Genomic DNA, 18,459 nt, shown 5'->3' with positions numbered 1-18,459 from the left:
GATGTTCACATGTGTACTACGATCGAAACAGCAACTTGACAGATTACGCATTTTCGGCTGGTAACCATCTAGTTACCTGTGGTGTGTGGGTTTTGGAAAACGCATCCAAGTGTTGTTACATTTCCAGGTCCGATTTTGGTTCATTTCGTCGTACCGGTGTCCTGGCCTGGCGTAGCCTGTGCGAGTTCTGTGCAGATCCTGTGTCGCGTCCTGTGTGCTTCTTTTATTGGGTTTTTCTTTTCTACGGTTTTTTTTTTTTTTTTTTTTTTTTTTTTTGTACGGGTAAAAGTGATGGTTTTCTGGGACAGTGGCGCTCAGCCGCCACCGTGCGTCTCCATGAGAATGCGTCAAAGTGGTGGACGCTTTTATCTCCGAAACAGGATCAACATCAAAGCATCAACCGGCGGCAGAATTTAAAAAAGAACTTATTACCCAGGCTGGATGGACGCAAGCCTTTAAAGTATGAATGCAAAAGTATTGAAAACCTCGCCCGGATTGGAACATAGAGAACTAAAAAAAAACATGAAATTTTTTTGTGAACATTAACATTTAATCGCGTAGCGAAAACGTTTCCTTTTTTTTGCAGGGAGAGTCTTCCAAACACGCGGATGTGTGCCTTTGATGGAAACGGTTTATTGCGCGGATTCTAATTACACCTCGTAAAATGGTACCCGTTTTTCGGTCGCGATGTCGAGATGCCGCCGAGATGAAGCGTGCGAATTTGCGAATTGCGATGGCGAGAAATCACCCGATCGCGCACGAATCGCGCAGCTCATTCGCCTCCTCGAACACAAACCAATGTCCCAATGTCCAGCGTCATCTATCGGCGAGATTTAGTACTATTCAGAACCGCTGCATCTTTTACTGTCAACCGAAGCTCTACGCAAGGTGGATGCAATCCGAGATCAGGTGAGGACAGATAGAGACGAAGACTAAGAAATCATGAATTTATTTGCTATTTTCACCTTTATTCCGCATCATCTACGAGACACACATGGACACACGAGGACAATTGCAGTAAGTATTGCCTGATTTTGTATCTCTGATGTTTGTTCAATAAAATGAATAAATACAAAAATGCACTTGCCTATAAGCAAGAAAGAAAGTTTTCTGTTTGCTATACTTTTTGAAACCAACGGTGTGTAGCGGGTTTAAAATGACACCAAAGTCCCCCCAACTATGGCGACCCACCCAAGGTGGATTTAAAAATATCAGGTGGTGGACTCTAGTGCATTTTGACAATTCGTCACTTGCCGTAAGGTCCCCAGGATTCAAACTTTGTTTACATTAATTAAATTTGTTCATATAATTTATCTACCCCATTTTTTCGAATAAATATTCTTTAAAAATATATTTTGGACTTTGTGAGTTCTTATTTAACATTGAAACATACATTAAAGTGTGTTATTTTGTGTTATTCTGTGAATTTATTCTAGAATTCTTTGTGTTTTCGACATTTTTGATGATAAAAATTAAGAAATCATTATTTTTTTTTCAATTTTTACATTAATTCCTCATTATCTACGAGCCGCATGGCCGCAATTTACTTGAGATTAGAACTCATGCTAGCATGATTTTAAATTTCGTGCATAAACAAATCATCAAATCTTTTGTTAATATATTACGTTTTTTCGATAAAATCAATAGACACACTAAAATGCACATAATAACAAAGAAATCTGTTATATTTGCTAAGCTTTGTGTGCGGAAACCAATGGTCAACGGTTCTAAAATGACGTAAAGTCCCTCAACTATGGCGACCCCCCAAAGGCCCTAATCCACCACCTGATATTTTTAATCCACCTTGGACCCACCACCGGGTAAAGGGCCTTTTCCAGCACCTGATATTTTGAATCCACCTTGGCAACGCACCCCATCCCGTGCTACAACGGGTTCAACAACTGTCATCGTTTTTTCCCGATTTACACTTTACACTTTCCGTGCTCAGATGCGCTTTCCGTGCTCAGATGCGCTTTCCGTGCGCGGCCGTGTAGCGGTGGAGTAATTGCGCGATGGGTGTTGTGGATCGTACGTACTGCTGCTGCCGCTGGAATTGTCGTAAGGATGGCTGCTACCGGTGGCATTCGGCCGTCATAGCAGCTGCTCATAGACACCGCTGTGCTGCTGCAGGATGCCCTGGTCCTGGTACGTCGACGCTGCCTTTCCCGCTGCTTGTGTGTTTGGTGGTGCATACTATCTCACCACCCGGTATCGTCACTCGCCTGATGGTGTTTCCCTTTTGTGTCCCGTAAACAGCCCATCCCAACATCGCCCTCACCGATTGAGATCACCCAGATTGAGGCTCCAGCGGTGGAAGTAGTAGGAGCACATTCTCCAAGCCGATTGGGATTTTCCAAGCCTGGTTCTCGGTGTACCATCCTCCTGATGTTCCGCTGGCCGATCCTGTAAGTAATCATTCGAACTTGTCAGTGTGGGATAATGAATATTTTGTTGTGGCAAACTTAGCTGTTGAAACCGTCGCCGTGAACGACCGCTCTCCCCCGCGTGCGGCAATCTCCAGGCTCCAGGTCAAACGTGAAGCTGAAACGTCTCCTTGCGTTTCACGTTGGCCGTCCACTGCAACTCAAGTGGGGGCCCGGCTGGCCCTTCAATCTGATACTCGCTGCTAGGGTAACTTCAGCGTCAATGATGATCCTTCATCCAGAAATTGCGTGCGTGTCTCGCACTCGCTTGTTCAACGCTTGCACAACCCGGTACACGACACAGGAGAATCTCGATCGACAAGGCTTTGTTACGTGGTTTGCGGCACAGCTTCATCTGCGTTACAGTCTCAACACGTTCCATGGGAGACATGCGCTTCGCATCATTCTCTTAGCGTATGATCCGTGTTCGATCCAACGAAGGTAGGGAGTTTCAATTTGCGATGGCGAGAAACCCGATCGCGCACAAATCGCGCAACTCATTCGCCTCCTCGAACACGAACCATCTGAATTTAGCATCATCTATCGGCTCTGTTTTGCATTTCCCAATCAACTCTGGGGCTGTTTTGGACCCATAACCTTTCTCCATTTCGTGATTGTTCTGCAGTTTGTGGCAACCGTTCTTCCTTCCGTCAGTTCCGTGAATGCCTGTTTGGCACTTTCAATGAAGGCTTCTGTAATCCAATCTGTGATGATATGTAAGAAATAAAGCTGCTCGCTTTTGCAGAACAGTGATGGAATAGGACTGGACTATAAAGGCCCCGATAGAATGCCTCAGAGCAGTACGGTAAAGAGGAGCCAGAGACTTTCGAAGACACTATTTCTATTCGATACAATATTTTTGGAACAACCCAAGCTTTAAGGTTGTTTGGTGTGAAATATTTTACATTTCCCTGATATCCCGTTTTAGTTGTCCATTTTTGTAGGCCATTGATTCCGGACTGAAGTTCTTTCCTCTACATTCGGTTGCAGATTTGGACATCGCTACTAAACCGGGGTAAGAATGCTTCAGACAAACGGCGAGTAGCAGCAAATGAATTATCTCGATTATCTAAGCGTCGAAGGAGAAACGTTCTCTTTCGCTACACGCATCCAAATCCCGATGTAAATTGAAGTGTTCGATGGCTTTTTCCATCACGAATCACATACCAAAATTCGGTTAATTTTCCGGAGGCCGTTTTCAAATGACAGCCCGTGGCGCGTTCTGCAGAAGGACTTTGACTCCGATTTTGAGTAACGAGTGTTGGTCGTACCTACGCAAATGGTCGTACCAAATTTGGTCTACTAGCCGCGCCCTATCCAACGAGGGATAGCAATGGATCCGGGAAGGGGGGAAAAACATTCCCACACCTGTGTGTAAAACGGTGAAAATTTCACACAAAATCACGTTTTTTGACTGGAAGAGTTGACCTGAGTGGTTCCTAGGAGGACACGCTTGTGAGACAAAAGTTGCACAACTTGTACCGACGCGTCTGTCGCTGCCTGATATAGCTTTGTATTAGCTTCCGTTCGAAATCAATTTGACGTTTTTCCTTCCTGCAGTATGGAACAGGGAGGGCGGGAGGAGGTGCAATACCCCACCGTCGGATAGTACTTGGCGAGAGCTTTCCATCGATGCCCCGCACGCACGCCCTTATATAAGCTCGCGTTCGAAAGCTATGCTCATGTACAGGTGGCCTATCAAAATTTGTGTTCGTGGATCGGCGTCGGCAGTGGAAAACATCCCCACAATGTACGTTTGAAGTTGATGCTGTCCGGCGAGAAAGAGTGGAAAATCGCAATCATTGCAAACTCGAAAATTAACTCGTTTTATATAGGCATTTGTACATTTCAATTTATTCCAATGCTATACGTGTATTTTTACATGGCCTCAATCTTACACTAAAATACAATAAATACATATTTATTTCCCTTCAACCCCCATAGCATCAAATGTACGTGTAGCTTCGTTGAGCAAACGCTTGGTGTCCCACTGACCGTCCTCTTTGGTTAGGCCGCTGGTGAGTCTGACAACACCAGAGGCCAACATCCAGTGGCGCCACGAGGAGGCAGAGGATCGGATTTGGCCACCGTCCCAGCATCGGGCTGTTCCTTCACGGCGCCTTATACTGGGGTGACTTACACGTCACTTTACGAAAGCTGGAACGAAGAGAGAGAGAGAGAGAGAAGAAAAGAAATTAGGTGCTGGTTTAGCAGCCAAACCGGTTCCAATCGAAATGCAAATCGTGCTGCATGGAATGTTGGCGCAGCAGATTCCGGAACATCCGCTTCAGCTCGGTATAGTCCGGCGCGTCGCAGAATTCCATCTGCAACGCGTACTCGGTCAACCGCTGAAACTCAGCCGGCAGTCCTCTACACAGCTCGCTGGGCGTAATGCACAACTTCAGAAGCAGTGCCTCGTCCGGATCAAATCGCTCCTCGGTACCATACCACGGTAGGCCACCGCGGAGCAAAAACACCAGCATGTAGGCGAGCGACAAAATGTCATCTCGCCTGCTCGGTGTATACTCCAGATGAGCGAACACTGGTGCAAACTCGATCGTTCCGGCGAACGGGAAAAACGCATCCTGCGCTATGTGTTCCCCCGTGCGTGGGTGCCGATACGGCTCGGCAAGACCGAAGTCGATCATGTGCAGCGTCTTGCGGGTCGTTCCGCGACCCAGCAGGACATTGTCCGGCTTCAGGTCGCGGTGAACGTACCCCAGCTCGTGGTATGTTTCCAGCCTGTCGAGCAGTTGCAGCGCTAGCTGCGAAACCGTCTTCAGACCGAAGCGTCCTCCGCACAAGTTCAGTAAGTCCTGCAGGGATGGCCCCAGGCGCTCCAAAACCAGCACGTCGCGTTTGCGATACGTACCGGTGTCGATGAGTCTGGGCCATCCACGGGCCTTCGGCAGCCGCGCATAGATCCGGCGCTCCGTGGCGAGCAGGAGCCGGTCCACCTCTTTGCTGGCCATTTTCATCACCACCGGCTGCTTGGAGCGGGCATGGCTGCCCACCAACACCGTGCCGCAGCCACCAGCATCGAATTCGCCTTCAATCCGATAGGTGGAGAGATTCACCACCATCAAGGACTCCGGCGAACTAGAATTGGGCGCACGTCCTTCTCTAATCGACATGTTCGATTCTCTTTGGCCACCTGCGAAATGTAACTGGAAGCAACAGCAGAATCAATTTTTCGCAAAAACACTCGAAAAAACCGTTAAAAGTGAGAGTGAGCGAAAACACGTCACCTTGCGTTTACTCGTAGTGAGGATATAACCTGATGCATAAGTGTGGTCTACATATATAGCCTTTGGTTGGGTGATGTTCACATGTGTACTACGATCGAAACAGCAACTTGACAGATTACGCATTTTCGGCTGGTAACCATCTAGTTACCTGTGGTGTGTGGGTTCTGGAAAACGCATCCAAGTGTTGTTACATTTCCAGGTCCGATTTTGGTTCATTTCGTCGTACCGGTGTCCTGGCCTGGCGTAGCCTGTGCGAGTTCTGTGCAGATCCTGTGTCGCGTCCTGTGTGCTTCTTTTATTGGGTTTTTCTTTTCTACGGTTTTTTTTTTTTTTTTTTTTTTTTTGTACGGGTAAAAGTGATGGTTTTCTGGGACAGTGGCGCTCAGCCGCCACCGTGCGTCTCCATGAGAATGCGTCAAAGTGGTGGACGCTTTTATCTCCGAAACAGGATCAACATCAAAGCATCAACCGGCGGCAGAATTTAAAAAAGAACTTATTACCCAGGCTGGATGGACGCAAGCCTTTAAAGTATGAATGCAAAAGTATTGAAAACCTCGCCCGGATTGGAACATAGAGAACTAAAAAAAAACATGAAATTTGTTTGTGAACATTCACATTTAATCGCGTAGCGAAAACGTTTACTTTTTTTTTTTTGCAGGGAGAGTCTTCCAAACACGCGGATGTGTGCCTTTGATGGAAACGGTTTATTGCGCGGATTCTAATTACACCTCGTAAAATGGTACCCGTTTTTCGGTCGCGATGTCGAGATGCCGCCGAGATGAAGCGTGCGAATTTGCGAATTGCGATGGCGAGAAATCACCCGATCGCGCACGAATCGCGCAGCTCATTCGCCTCCTCGAACACAAACCAATGTCCCAATGTCCAGCGTCATCTATCGGCGAGATTTAGTACTATTCAGAACCGCTGCATCTTTTGCTGTCAACCGAAGCTCTACGCAAGGTGGATGCAATCCGAGATCAGGTGAGGACAGATAGAGACGAAGACTAAGAAATCATGAATTTATTTGCTATTTTCACCTTTATTCCGCATCATCTACGAGACACATGGACACGCGAGGACAATTGCAGTAAGTGTTGCCTGATTTTGTATCTCTGATGTTTGTTCAATAAAATGAATAAATACAAAAATGCACTTGCCTATAAGCAAGAAAGAAAGTTTTCTGTTTGCTATACTTTTTGAAACCAACGGTGTGTAGCGGGTTTAAAATGACACCAAAGTCCCCCCAACTATGGCGACCCACCCAAGGTGGATTTAAAAATATCAGGTGGTGGACTCTAGTGCATTTTGACAATTCGTCACTTGCCGTAAGGTCCCCAGGATTCAAACTTTGTTTACATTAATTAAATTTGTTCATATAATTTATCTACCCCATTTTTTCGAATAAATATTCTTTAAAAATATATTTTGGACTTTGTGAGTTCTTATTTAACATTGAAACATACATTAAAGTGTGTTATTTTGTGTTATTCTGTGAATTTATTCTAGAATTCTTTGTGTTTTCGACATTTTTGATGATAAAAATTAAGAAATCATTATTTTTTTTTCAATTTTTACATTAATTCCTCATTATCTACGAGCCGCATGGCCGCAATTTACTTGAGATTAGAACTCATGCTAGCATGATTTTAAATTTCGTGCATAAACAAATCATCAAATCTTTTGTTAATATATTACGTTTTTTCGATAAAATCAATAGACACACTAAAATGCACATAATAACAAAGAAATCTGTTATATTTGCTAAGCTTTGTGTGCGGAAACCAATGGTCAACGGTTCTAAAATGACGTAAAGTCCCTCAACTATGGCGACCCCCCAAAGGCCCTAATCCACCACCTGATATTTTTAATCCACCTTGGACCCACCACCGGGTAAAGGGCCTTTTCCAGCACCTGATATTTTGAATCCACCTTGGCAACGCACCCCATCCCGTGCTACAACGGGTTCAACAACTGTCATCGTTTTTTCCCGATTTACACTTTACACTTTCCGTGCTCAGATGCGCTTTCCGTGCTCAGATGCGCTTTCCGTGCGCGGCCGTGTAGCGGTGGAGTAATTGCGCGATGGGTGTTGTGGATCGTACGTACTGCTGCTGCCGCTGGAATTGTCGTAAGGATGGCTGCTACCGGTGGCATTCGGCCGTCATAGCAGCTGCTCATAGACACCGCTGTGCTGCTGCAGGATGCCCTGGTCCTGGTACGTCGACGTTGCCTTTCCCGCTGCTTGTGTGTTTGGTGGTGCATACTATCTCACCACCCGGTATCGTCACTCGCCTGATGGTGTTTCCCTTTTGTGTCCCGTAAACAGCCCATCCCAACATCGCCCTCACCGATTGAGATCACCCAGATTGAGGCTCCAGCGGTGGAAGTAGTAGGAGCACATTCTCCAAGCCGATTGGGATTTTCCAAGCCTGGTTCTCGGTGTACCATCCTTCTGATGTTCCGCTGGCCGATCCTGTAAGTAATCATTCGAACTTGTCAGTGTGGGATAATGAATATTTTGTTGTGGCAAACTTAGCTGTTGAAACCGTCGCCGTGAACGACCGCTCTCCCCCGCGTGCGGCAATCTCCAGGCTCCAGGTCAAACGTGAAGCTGAAACGTCTCCTTGCGTTTCACGTTGGCCGTCCACTGCAACTCAAGTGGGGGCCCGGCTGGCCCTTCAATCTGAGACTCGCTGCTAGGGTAACTTCAGCGTCAATGATGATCCTTCATCCAGAAATTGCGTGCGTGTCTCGCACTCGCTTGTTCAACGCTTGCACAACCCGGTACACGACACAGGAGAATCTCGATCGACAAGGCTTTGTTACGTGGTTTGCGGCACAGCTTCATCTGCGTTACAGTCTCAACACGTTCCATGGGAGACATGCGCTTCGCATCATTCTCTTAGCGTATGATCCGTGTTCGATCCAACGAAGGTAGGGAGTTTCAATTTGCGATGGCGAGAAACCCGATCGCGCACAAATCGCGCAACTCATTCGCCTCCTCGAACACGAACCATCTGAATTTAGCATCATCTATCGGCTCTGTTTTGCATTTCCCAATCAACTCTGGGGCTGTTTTGGACCCATAACCTTTCTCCATTTCGTGATTGTTCTGCAGTTTGTGGCAACCGTTCTTCCTTCCGTCAGTTCCGTGAATGCCTGTTTGGCACTTTCAATGAAGGCTTCTGTAATCCAATCTGTGATGATATGTAAGAAATAAAGCTGCTCGCTTTTGCAGAACAGTGATGGAATAGGACTGGACTATAAAGGCCCCGATAGAATGCCTCAGAGCAGTACGGTAAAGAGGAGCCAGAGACTTTCGAAGACACTATTTCTATTCGATACAATATTTTTGGAACAACCCAAGCTTTAAGGTTGTTTGGTGTGAAATATTTTACATTTCCCTGATATCCCGTTTTAGTTGTCCATTTTTGTAGGCCATTGATTCCGGACTGAAGTTCTTTCCTCTACATTCGGTTGCAGATTTGGACATCGCTACTAAACCGGGGTAAGAATGCTTCAGACAAACGGCGAGTAGCAGCAAATGAATTATCTCGATTATCTAAGCGTCGAAGGAGAAACGTTCTCTTTCGCTACACGCATCCAAATCCCGATGTAAATTGAAGTGTTCGATGGCTTTTTCCATCACGAATCACATACCAAAATTCGGTTAATTTTCCGGAGGCCGTTTTCAAATGACAGCCCGTGGCGCGTTCTGCAGAAGGACTTTGACTCCGATTTTGAGTAACGAGTGTTGGTCGTACCTACGCAAATGGTCGTACCAAATTTGGTCTACTAGCCGCGCCCTATCCAACGAGGGATAGCAATGGATCCGGGAAGGGGGGAAAAACATTCCCACACCTGTGTGTAAAACGGTGAAAATTTCACACAAAATCACGTTTTTTGACTGGAAGAGTTGACCTGAGTGGTTCCTAGGAGGACACGCTTGTGAGACAAAAGTTGCACAACTTGTACCGACGCGTCTGTCGCTGCCTGATATAGCTTTGTATTAGCTTCCGTTCGAAATCAATTTGACGTTTTTCCTTCCTGCAGTATGGAACAGGGAGGGCGGGAGGAGGTGCAATACCCCACCGTCGGATAGTACTTGGCGAGAGCTTTCCATCGATGCCCCGCACGCACGCCCTTATATAAGCTCGCGTTCGAAAGCTATGCTCATGTACAGGTGGCCTATCAAAATTTGTGTTCGTGGATCGGCGTCGGCAGTGGAAAACATCCCCACAATGTACGTTTGAAGTTGATGCTGTCCGGCGAGAAAGAGTGGAAAATCGCAATCATTGCAAACTCGAAAATTAACTCGTTTTATATAGGCATTTGTACATTTCAATTTATTCCAATGCTATACGTGTATTTTTACATGGCCTCAATCTTACACTAAAATACAATAAATACATATTTATTTCCCTTCAACCCCCATAGCATCAAATGTACGTGTAGCTTCGTTGAGCAAACGCTTGGTGTCCCACTGACCGTCCTCTTTGGTTAGGCCGCTGGTGAGTCTGACAACACCAGAGGCCAACATCCAGTGGCGCCACGAGGAGGCAGAGGATCGGATTTGGCCACCGTCCCAGCATCGGGCTGTTCCTTCACGGCGCCTTATACTGGGGTGACTTACACGTCACTTTACGAAAGCTGGAACGAAGAGAGAGAGAGAGAGAGAAGAAAAGAAATTAGGTGCTGGTTTAGCAGCCAAACCGGTTCCAATCGAAATGCAAATCGTGCTGCATGGAATGTTGGCGCAGCAGATTCCGGAACATCCGCTTCAGCTCGGTATAGTCCGGCGCGTCGCAGAATTCCATCTGCAACGCGTACTCGGTCAACCGCTGAAACTCAGCCGGCAGTCCTCTACACAGCTCGCTGGGCGTAATGCACAACTTCAGAAGCAGTGCCTCGTCCGGATCAAATCGCTCCTCGGTACCATACCACGGTAGGCCACCGCGGAGCAAAAACACCAGCATGTAGGCGAGCGACAAAATGTCATCTCGCCTGCTCGGTGTATACTCCAGATGAGCGAACACTGGTGCAAACTCGATCGTTCCGGCGAACGGGAAAAACGCATCCTGCGCTATGTGTTCCCCCGTGCGTGGGTGCCGATACGGCTCGGCAAGACCGAAGTCAATCATGTGCAGCGTCTTGCGGGTCGTTCCGCGACCCAGCAGGACATTGTCCGGCTTCAGGTCGCGGTGAACGTACCCCAGCTCGTGGTATGTTTCCAGCCTGTCGAGCAGTTGCAGCGCTAGCTGCGAAACCGTCTTCAGACCGAAGCGTCCTCCGCACAAGTTCAGTAAGTCCTGCAGGGATGGCCCCAGGCGCTCCAAAACCAGCACGTCGCGTTTGCGATACGTACCGGTGTCGATGAGTCTGGGCCATCCACGGGCCTTCGGCAGCCGCGCATAGATCCGGCGCTCCGTGGCGAGCAGGAGCCGGTCCACCTCTTTGCTGGCCATTTTCATCACCACCGGCTGCTTGGAGCGGGCATGGCTGCCCACCAACACCGTGCCGCAGCCACCAGCATCGAATTCGCCTTCAATCCGATAGGTGGAGAGATTCACCACCATCAAGGACTCCGGCGAACTAGAATTGGGCGCACGTCCTTCTCTAATCGACATGTTCGATTCTCTTTGGCCACCTGCGAAATGTAACTGGAAGCAACAGCAGAATCAATTTTTCGCAAAAACACTCGAAAAAACCGTTAAAAGTGAGAGCGAGCGAAAACACGTCACCTTGCGTTTACTCGTAGTGAGGATATAACCTGATGCATAAGTGTGGTCTACATATATAGCCTTTGGTTGGGTGATGTTCACATGTGTACTACGATCGAAACAGCAACTTGACAGATTACGCATTTTCGGCTGGTAACCATCTAGTTACCTGTGGTGTGTGGGTTCTGGAAAACGCATCCAAGTGTTGTTACATTTCCAGGTCCGATTTTGGTTCATTTCGTCGTACCGGTGTCCTGGCCTGGCGTAGCCTGTGCGAGTTCTGTGCAGATCCTGTGTCGCGTCCTGTGTGCTTCTTTTATTGGGTTTTTCTTTTCTACGGTTTTTTTTTTTTTTTTTTTTTTTTTTTTTTTTGTACGGGTAAAAGTGATGGTTTTCTGGGACAGTGGCGCTCAGCCGCCACCGTGCGTCTCCATGAGAATGCGTCAAAGTGGTGGACGCTTTTATCTCCGAAACAGGATCAACATCAAAGCATCAACCGGCGGCAGAATTTAAAAAAGAACTTATTACCCAGGCTGGATGGACGCAAGCCTTTAAAGTATGAATGCAAAAGTATTGAAAACCTCGCCCGGATTGGAACATAGAGAACTAAAAAAAAACATGAAATTTTTTTGTGAACATTAACATTTAATCGCGTAGCGAAAACGTTTACTTTTTTTTTTTTTGCAGGGAGAGTCTTCCAAACACGCGGATGTGTGCCTTTGATGGAAACGGTTTATTGCGCGGATTCTAATTACACCTCGTAAAATGGTACCCGTTTTTCGGTCGCGATGTCGAGATGCCGCCGAGATGAAGCGTGCGAATTTGCGAATTGCGATGGCGAGAAATCACCCGATCGCGCACGAATCGCGCAGCTCATTCGCCTCCTCGAACACAAACCAATGTCCCAATGTCCAGCGTCATCTATCGGCGAGATTTAGTACTATTCAGAACCGCTGCATCTTTTACTGTCAACCGAAGCTCTACGCAAGGTGGATGCAATCCGAGATCAGGTGAGGACAGATAGAGACGAAGACTAAGAAATCATTAATTTATTTGCTATTTTCACCTTTATTCCGCATCATCTACGAGACACATGGACACGCGAGGACAATTGCAGTAAGTGTTGCCTGATTTTGTATCTCTGATGTTTGTTCAATAAAATGAATAAATACAAAAATGCACTTGCCTATAAGCAAGAAAGAAAGTTTTCTGTTTGCTATACTTTTTGAAACCAACGGTGTGTAGCGGGTTTAAAATGACACCAAAGTCCCCCCAACTATGGCGACCCACCCAAGGTGGATTTAAAAATATCAGGTGGTGGACTCTAGTGCATTTTGACAATTCGTCACTTGCCGTAAGGTCCCCAGGATTCAAACTTTGTTTACATTAATTAAATTTGTTCATATAATTTATCTACCCCATTTTTTCGAATAAATATTCTTTAAAAATATATTTTGGACTTTGTGAGTTCTTATTTAACATTGAAACATACATTAAAGTGTGTTATTTTGTGTTATTCTGTGAATTTATTCTAGAATTCTTTGTGTTTTCGACATTTTTGATGATAAAAATTAAGAAATCATTATTTTTTTTTCAATTTTTACATTAATTCCTCATTATCTACGAGCCGCATGGCCGCAATTTACTTGAGATTAGAACTCATGCTAGCATGATTTTAAATTTCGTGCATAAACAAATCATCAAATCTTTTGTTAATATATTACGTTTTTTCGATAAAATCAATAGACACACTAAAATGCACATAATAACAAAGAAATCTGTTATATTTGCTAAGCTTTGTGTGCGGAAACCAATGGTCAACGGTTCTAAAATGACGTAAAGTCCCTCAACTATGGCGACCCCCCAAAGGCCCTAATCCACCACCTGATATTTTTAATCCACCTTGGACCCACCACCGGGTAAAGGGCCTTTTCCAGCACCTGATATTTTGAATCCACCTTGGCAACGCACCCCATCCCGTGCTACAACGGGTTCAACAACTGTCATCGTTTTTTCCCGATTTACACTTTACACTTTCCGTGCTCAGATGCGCTTTCCGTGCTCAGATGCGCTTTCCGTGCGCGGCCGTGTAGCGGTGGAGTAATTGCGCGATGGGTGTTGTGGATCGTACGTACTGCTGCTGCCGCTGGAATTGTCGTAAGGATGGCTGCTACCGGTGGCATTCGGCCGTCATAGCAGCTGCTCATAGACACCGCTGTGCTGCTGCAGGATGCCCTGGTCCTGGTACGTCGACGCTGCCTTTCCCGCTGCTTGTGTGTTTGGTGGTGCATACTATCTCACCACCCGGTATCGTCACTCGCCTGATGGTGTTTCCCTTTTGTGTCCCGTAAACAGCCCATCCCAACATCGCCCTCACCGATTGAGATCACCCAGATTGAGGCTCCAGCGGTGGAAGTAGTAGGAGCACATTCTCCAAGCCGATTGGGATTTTCCAAGCCTGGTTCTCGGTGTACCATCCTTCTGATGTTCCGCTGGCCGATCCTGTAAGTAATCATTCGAACTTGTCAGTGTGGGATAATGAATATTTTGTTGTGGCAAACTTAGCTGTTGAAACCGTCGCCGTGAACGACCGCTCTCCCCCGCGTGCGGCAATCTCCAGGCTCCAGGTCAAACGTGAAGCTGAAACGTCTCCTTGCGTTTCACGTTGGCCGTCCACTGCAACTCAAGTGGGGGCCCGGCTGGCCCTTCAATCTGATACTCGCTGCTAGGGTAACTTCAGCGTCAATGATGATCCTTCATCCAGAAATTGCGTGCGTGTCTCGCACTCGCTTGTTCAACGCTTGCACAACCCGGTACACGACACAGGAGAATCTCGATCGACAAGGCTTTGTTACGTGGTTTGCGGCACAGCTTCATCTGCGTTACAGTCTCAACACGTTCCATGGGAGACATGCGCTTCGCATCATTCTCTTAGCGTATGATCCGTGTTCGATCCAACGAAGGTAGGGAGTTTCAATTTGCGATGGCGAGAAACCCGATCGCGCACAAATCGCGCAACTCATTCGCCTCCTCGAACACGAACCATCTGAATTTAGCATCATCTATCGGCTCTGTTTTGCATTTCCCAATCAACTCTGGGGCTGTTTTGGACCCATAACCTTTCTCCATTTCGTGATTGTTCTGCAGTTTGTGGCAACCGTTCTTCCTTCCGTCAGTTCCGTGAATGCCTGTTTGGCACTTTCAATGAAGGCTTCTGTAATCCAATCTGTGATGATATGTAAGAAATAAAGCTGCTCGCTTTTGCAGAACAGTGATGGAATAGGACTGGACTATAAAGGCCCCGATAGAATGCCTCAGAGCAGTACGGTAAAGAGGAGCCAGAGACTTTCGAAGACACTATTTCTATTCGATACAATATTTTTGGAACAACCCAAGCTTTAAGGTTGTTTGGTGTGAAATATTTTACATTTCCCTGATATCCCGTTTTAGTTGTCCATTTTTGTAGGCCATTGATTCCGGACTGAAGTTCTTTCCTCTACATTCGGTTGCAGATTTGGACATCGCTACTAAACCGGGGTAAGAATGCTTCAGACAAACGGCGAGTAGCAGCAAATGAATTATCTCGATTATCTAAGCGTCGAAGGAGAAACGTTCTCTTTCGCTACACGCATCCAAATCCCGATGTAAATTGAAGTGTTCGATGGCTTTTTCCATCACGAATCACATACCAAAATTCGGTTAATTTTCCGGAGGCCGTTTTCAAATGACAGCCCGTGGCGCGTTCTGCAGAAGGACTTTGACTCCGATTTTGAGTAACGAGTGTTGGTCGTACCTACGCAAATGGTCGTACCAAATTTGGTCTACTAGCCGCGCCCTATCCAACGAGGGATAGCAATGGATCCGGGAAGGGGGGAAAAACATTCCCACACCTGTGTGTAAAACGGTGAAAATTTCACACAAAATCTCACACAAAATCACGTTTTTTGACTGGAAGAGTCGAGCTGAGTGGTTCCTAGGAGGACACGCTTGTGAGACAAAAGTTGCACAACTTGTACCGACGCGTCTGTCGCTGCCTGATATAGCTTTGTATTAGCTTCCGTTCGAAAGCAATTTGACGGTTTTCCTTCCTGCAGTATGGAACAGGGAGGGCGGGAGGAGGTGCAATACCCCACCGTCGGATAGTACTTGGCGAGAGCTTTCCATCGATGCCCCGCACGCACGCCCTTATATAAGCTCGCGTTCGAAAGCTATGCTCATGTAAAGGTGGCCTATCAAAATTTGTGTTCGTGGATCGGCGTCGGCAGTGGAAAACATCCCCACTATGTACGTTTGAAGTTGATGCTATCCGGCGAGAAAGAGTGGAAAATTGCAATCATTGCAAACTCGAAAATTAACTCGTTTTATATAGGCATTTGTACATTTCAATTTATTCCAATGCTATACGTGTATTTTTACATGGCCTCAATCTTACACTAAAATACAATAAATACATATTTGTTTCCCTTCAACCCCCATAGCATCAAATGTACGTGTAGCTTCGTTGAGCAAACGCTTGGTGTCCCACTGACCGTCCTCTTTGGTTAGGCCGCTGGTGAGTCTGACAACACCAGAGGCCAACATCCAGTGGCGCCACGAGGAGGCAGAGGATCGGATTTGGCCACCGTCCCAGCATTGGGCTGTTCCTTCACGGCGCCTTATACTGGGGTGACTTACACGTCACTTTACGAAAGCTGGAACGAGAAGAGAGAGAGAGAGAGAAGAAAAGAAATTAGGTGCTGGTTTAGCAGCCAAACCGGTTCCAATCGAAATGCAAATCGTGCTGCATGGAATGTTGGCGCAGCAGATTCCGGAACATCCGCTTCAGCTCGTAATAGTCCGGCGCGTCGCAGAATTCCATCTGCAACGCGTACTCGGTCAACCGCTGAAACTCAGCCGGCAGTCCTCTACACAGCTCGCTGGGCGTAATGCACAACTTCAGAAGCAGTGCCTCGTCCGGATCAAATCGCTCCTCGGTACCATACCACGGTAGGCCACCGCGGAGCAAAAACACCAGCATGTAGGCGAGTGACAAAATGTCATCTCGCCTGCTCGGTGTATACTCCAGATGAGCGAACACTGGTGCAAACTCGATCGTTCCGGCGAACGGGAAAAACGCATCCTGCGCTATGTGTTCCCCCGTGCGTGGGTGCCGATACGGCTCGGCAAGACCGAAGTCGATCATGTGCAGCGTCTTGCGGGTCGTTCCGCGACCCAGCAGGACATTGTCCGGCTTCAGGTCGCGGTGAACGTACCCCAGCTCGTGGAATGTTTCCAGCCTGTCGAGCAGTTCGCAGCGCTAGCTGCGAAACCGTCTTCAGACCGAAGCGTCCTCCGCACAAGTTCAGTAAGTCCTGCAGGGATGGCCCCAGGCGCTCCAAAACCAGCACGTCGCGTTTGCGATACGTACCGGTCGTCGATGAGTCTGGGCCATCCACGGGCCTTCGGCAGCCGCGCATAGATCCGGCGCTCCGTGGCGAGCAGGAGCCGGTCCACCTCTTTGCTGGCCATTTTCATCACCACCGGCTGCTTGGAGCGGGCATGGCTGCCCACCAACACCGTGCCGCAGCCACCAGCATCGAATTCGCCTTCAATCCGATAGGTGGAGAGATTCACCACCATCAAGGACTCCGGCGAACTAGAATTGGGCGCACGTCCTTCTCTAATCGACATGTTCGATTCTCTTTGGCCACCTGCGAAATGTAACTGGAAGCAACAGCAGAATCAATTTTTCGCAAAAAACACTCGAAAAAACCGTTAAAAGTGAGAGCGAGCGAAAACACGTCACCTTGCGTTTACTCGTAGTGAGGATATAACCTGATGCATAAGTGTGGTTTACATATATAGCCTTTGGTTGGGTGATGTTCACATGTGTACTACGATCGAAACAGCAACTTGACAGATTACGCATTTTCGGCTGGTAACCATCTAGTTACCTGTGGTGTGTGGGTTTTGGAAAACGCATCCAAGTGTTGTTACATTTCCAGGTCCGATTTTGGTTCATTTCGTCGTACCGGTGTCCTGGCCTGGCGTAGCCTGTGCGAGTTCTGTGCAGATCCTGTGTCGCGTCATGTGTGCTTCTTTTATTGGGTTTTTCTTTTCTACGGTTTTTTTTTTTTTTTTGTACGGGTAAAAGTGATGGTTTTCTGGGACAGTGGCGCTCAGCCGCCACCGTGCGTCTCCATGAGAATGCGTCAAAGTGGTGGACGCTTTTATCTCCGAAACAGGATCAACATCAAAGCATCAACCGGCGGCAGAATTTAAAAAAGAACTTATTACCCAGGCTGGATGGACGCAAGCCTTTAAAGTATGAATGCAAAAGTATTGAAAACCTCGCCCGGATTGGAACATAGAGAACTAAAAAAAAACATGAAATTTTTTTGTGAACATTAACATTTAATCGCGTAGCGAAAACGTTTCCTTTTTTTTTGCAGGGAGAGTCTTCCAAACACGCGGATGTGTGCCTTTGATGGAAACGGTTTATTGCGCGGATTCTAATTACACCTCGTAAAATGGTACCCGTTTTTCGGTCGCGATGTCGAGATGCCGCCGAGATGAAGCGTGCGAATTTGCGAATTGCGATGGCGAGAAATCACCCGATCGCGCACGAATCGCGCAGCTCATTCGCCTCCTCGAACACGAACCAATGTCCCAATGTCCAGCGTCATCTATCGGCGAGATTTAGTACTATTCAGAACCGCTGCATCTTTTACTGTCAACCGAAGCTCTACGCAAGGTGGATGCAATCCGAGATCAGGTGAGGACAGATAGAGACGAAGACTAAGAAATCATTAATTTATTTGCTATTTTCACCTTTATTCCGCATCATCTACGAGACACATGGACACGCGAGGACAATTGCAGTAAGTGTTGCCTGATTTTGTATCTCTGATGTTTGTTCAATAAAATGAATAAATACAAAAATGCACTTGCCTATAAGCAAGAAAGAAAGTTTTCTGTTTGCTATACTTTTTGAAACCAACGGTGTGTAGCGGGTTTAAAATGACACCAAAGTCCCCCCAACTATGGCGACCCACCCAAGGTGGATTTAAAAATATCAGGTGGTGGACT

General features: G+C 47.0%; 3 protein-coding genes across 3 annotated transcripts; all 3 read right to left on the bottom strand.

Moving 5' to 3' along the window:
* Positions 1–4,630: 4,630 nt before the first annotated feature.
* LOC125907337 (casein kinase I-like) lies at positions 4,631–5,557 on the bottom strand. Its single transcript, XM_049608959.1, has one exon. The coding sequence runs from the start codon at positions 5,555–5,557 to the stop codon at positions 4,631–4,633; it is 927 nt and encodes a 308-aa protein (XP_049464916.1).
* A 3,055-nt stretch (positions 5,558–8,612) lies between these two features.
* Positions 8,613–12,068, bottom strand: LOC125907424 (casein kinase I-like). The gene has a single exon (XM_049609405.1). The coding sequence runs from the start codon at positions 11,296–11,298 to the stop codon at positions 10,372–10,374; it is 927 nt and encodes a 308-aa protein (XP_049465362.1). The 5' UTR covers positions 11,299–12,068; the 3' UTR covers positions 8,613–10,371.
* A 4,064-nt stretch (positions 12,069–16,132) lies between these two features.
* Positions 16,133–17,061, bottom strand: LOC125907336 (casein kinase I-like). The gene is made up of 2 exons (XM_049608958.1): positions 16,799–17,061; positions 16,133–16,667 (listed from the first exon to the last, which is right to left on the bottom strand). Exons 1-2 carry the CDS (start codon positions 17,059–17,061, stop codon positions 16,133–16,135), a joined length of 798 nt encoding a protein of 265 aa, XP_049464915.1.
* Positions 17,062–18,459: the final 1,398 nt, after the last annotated feature.

This window comes from Anopheles coluzzii, chromosome 3 (genome assembly GCF_943734685.1).
Source record: "Anopheles coluzzii chromosome 3, AcolN3, whole genome shotgun sequence".
Taxonomy (NCBI): domain Eukaryota; kingdom Metazoa; phylum Arthropoda; class Insecta; order Diptera; family Culicidae; genus Anopheles; species Anopheles coluzzii.
Note: the sequence above shows the minus strand (reverse complement) of the source record. Positions and strands in the feature narration are given on the sequence as shown.

Bases quoted from the DNA above. Each gene is read 5' to 3' on its own strand.
- LOC125907424 (XM_049609405.1), bottom strand. From the start codon at position 11,298: ATGTCGATTAGAGAAGGACGTGCGCCCAATTCTAGTTCGCCGGAGTCC.
- LOC125907337 (XM_049608959.1), bottom strand. From the start codon at position 5,557: ATGTCGATTAGAGAAGGACGTGCGCCCAATTCTAGTTCGCCGGAGTCC.
- LOC125907336 (XM_049608958.1), bottom strand. From the start codon at position 17,061: ATGTCGATTAGAGAAGGACGTGCGCCCAATTCTAGTTCGCCGGAGTCC. The intron at 16,668-16,798 runs GTACGTATCGCA...ACTGCTCGACAG, and splicing joins CCCAGACTCATCGACGACCG to GCTGGAAACATTCCACGAGC.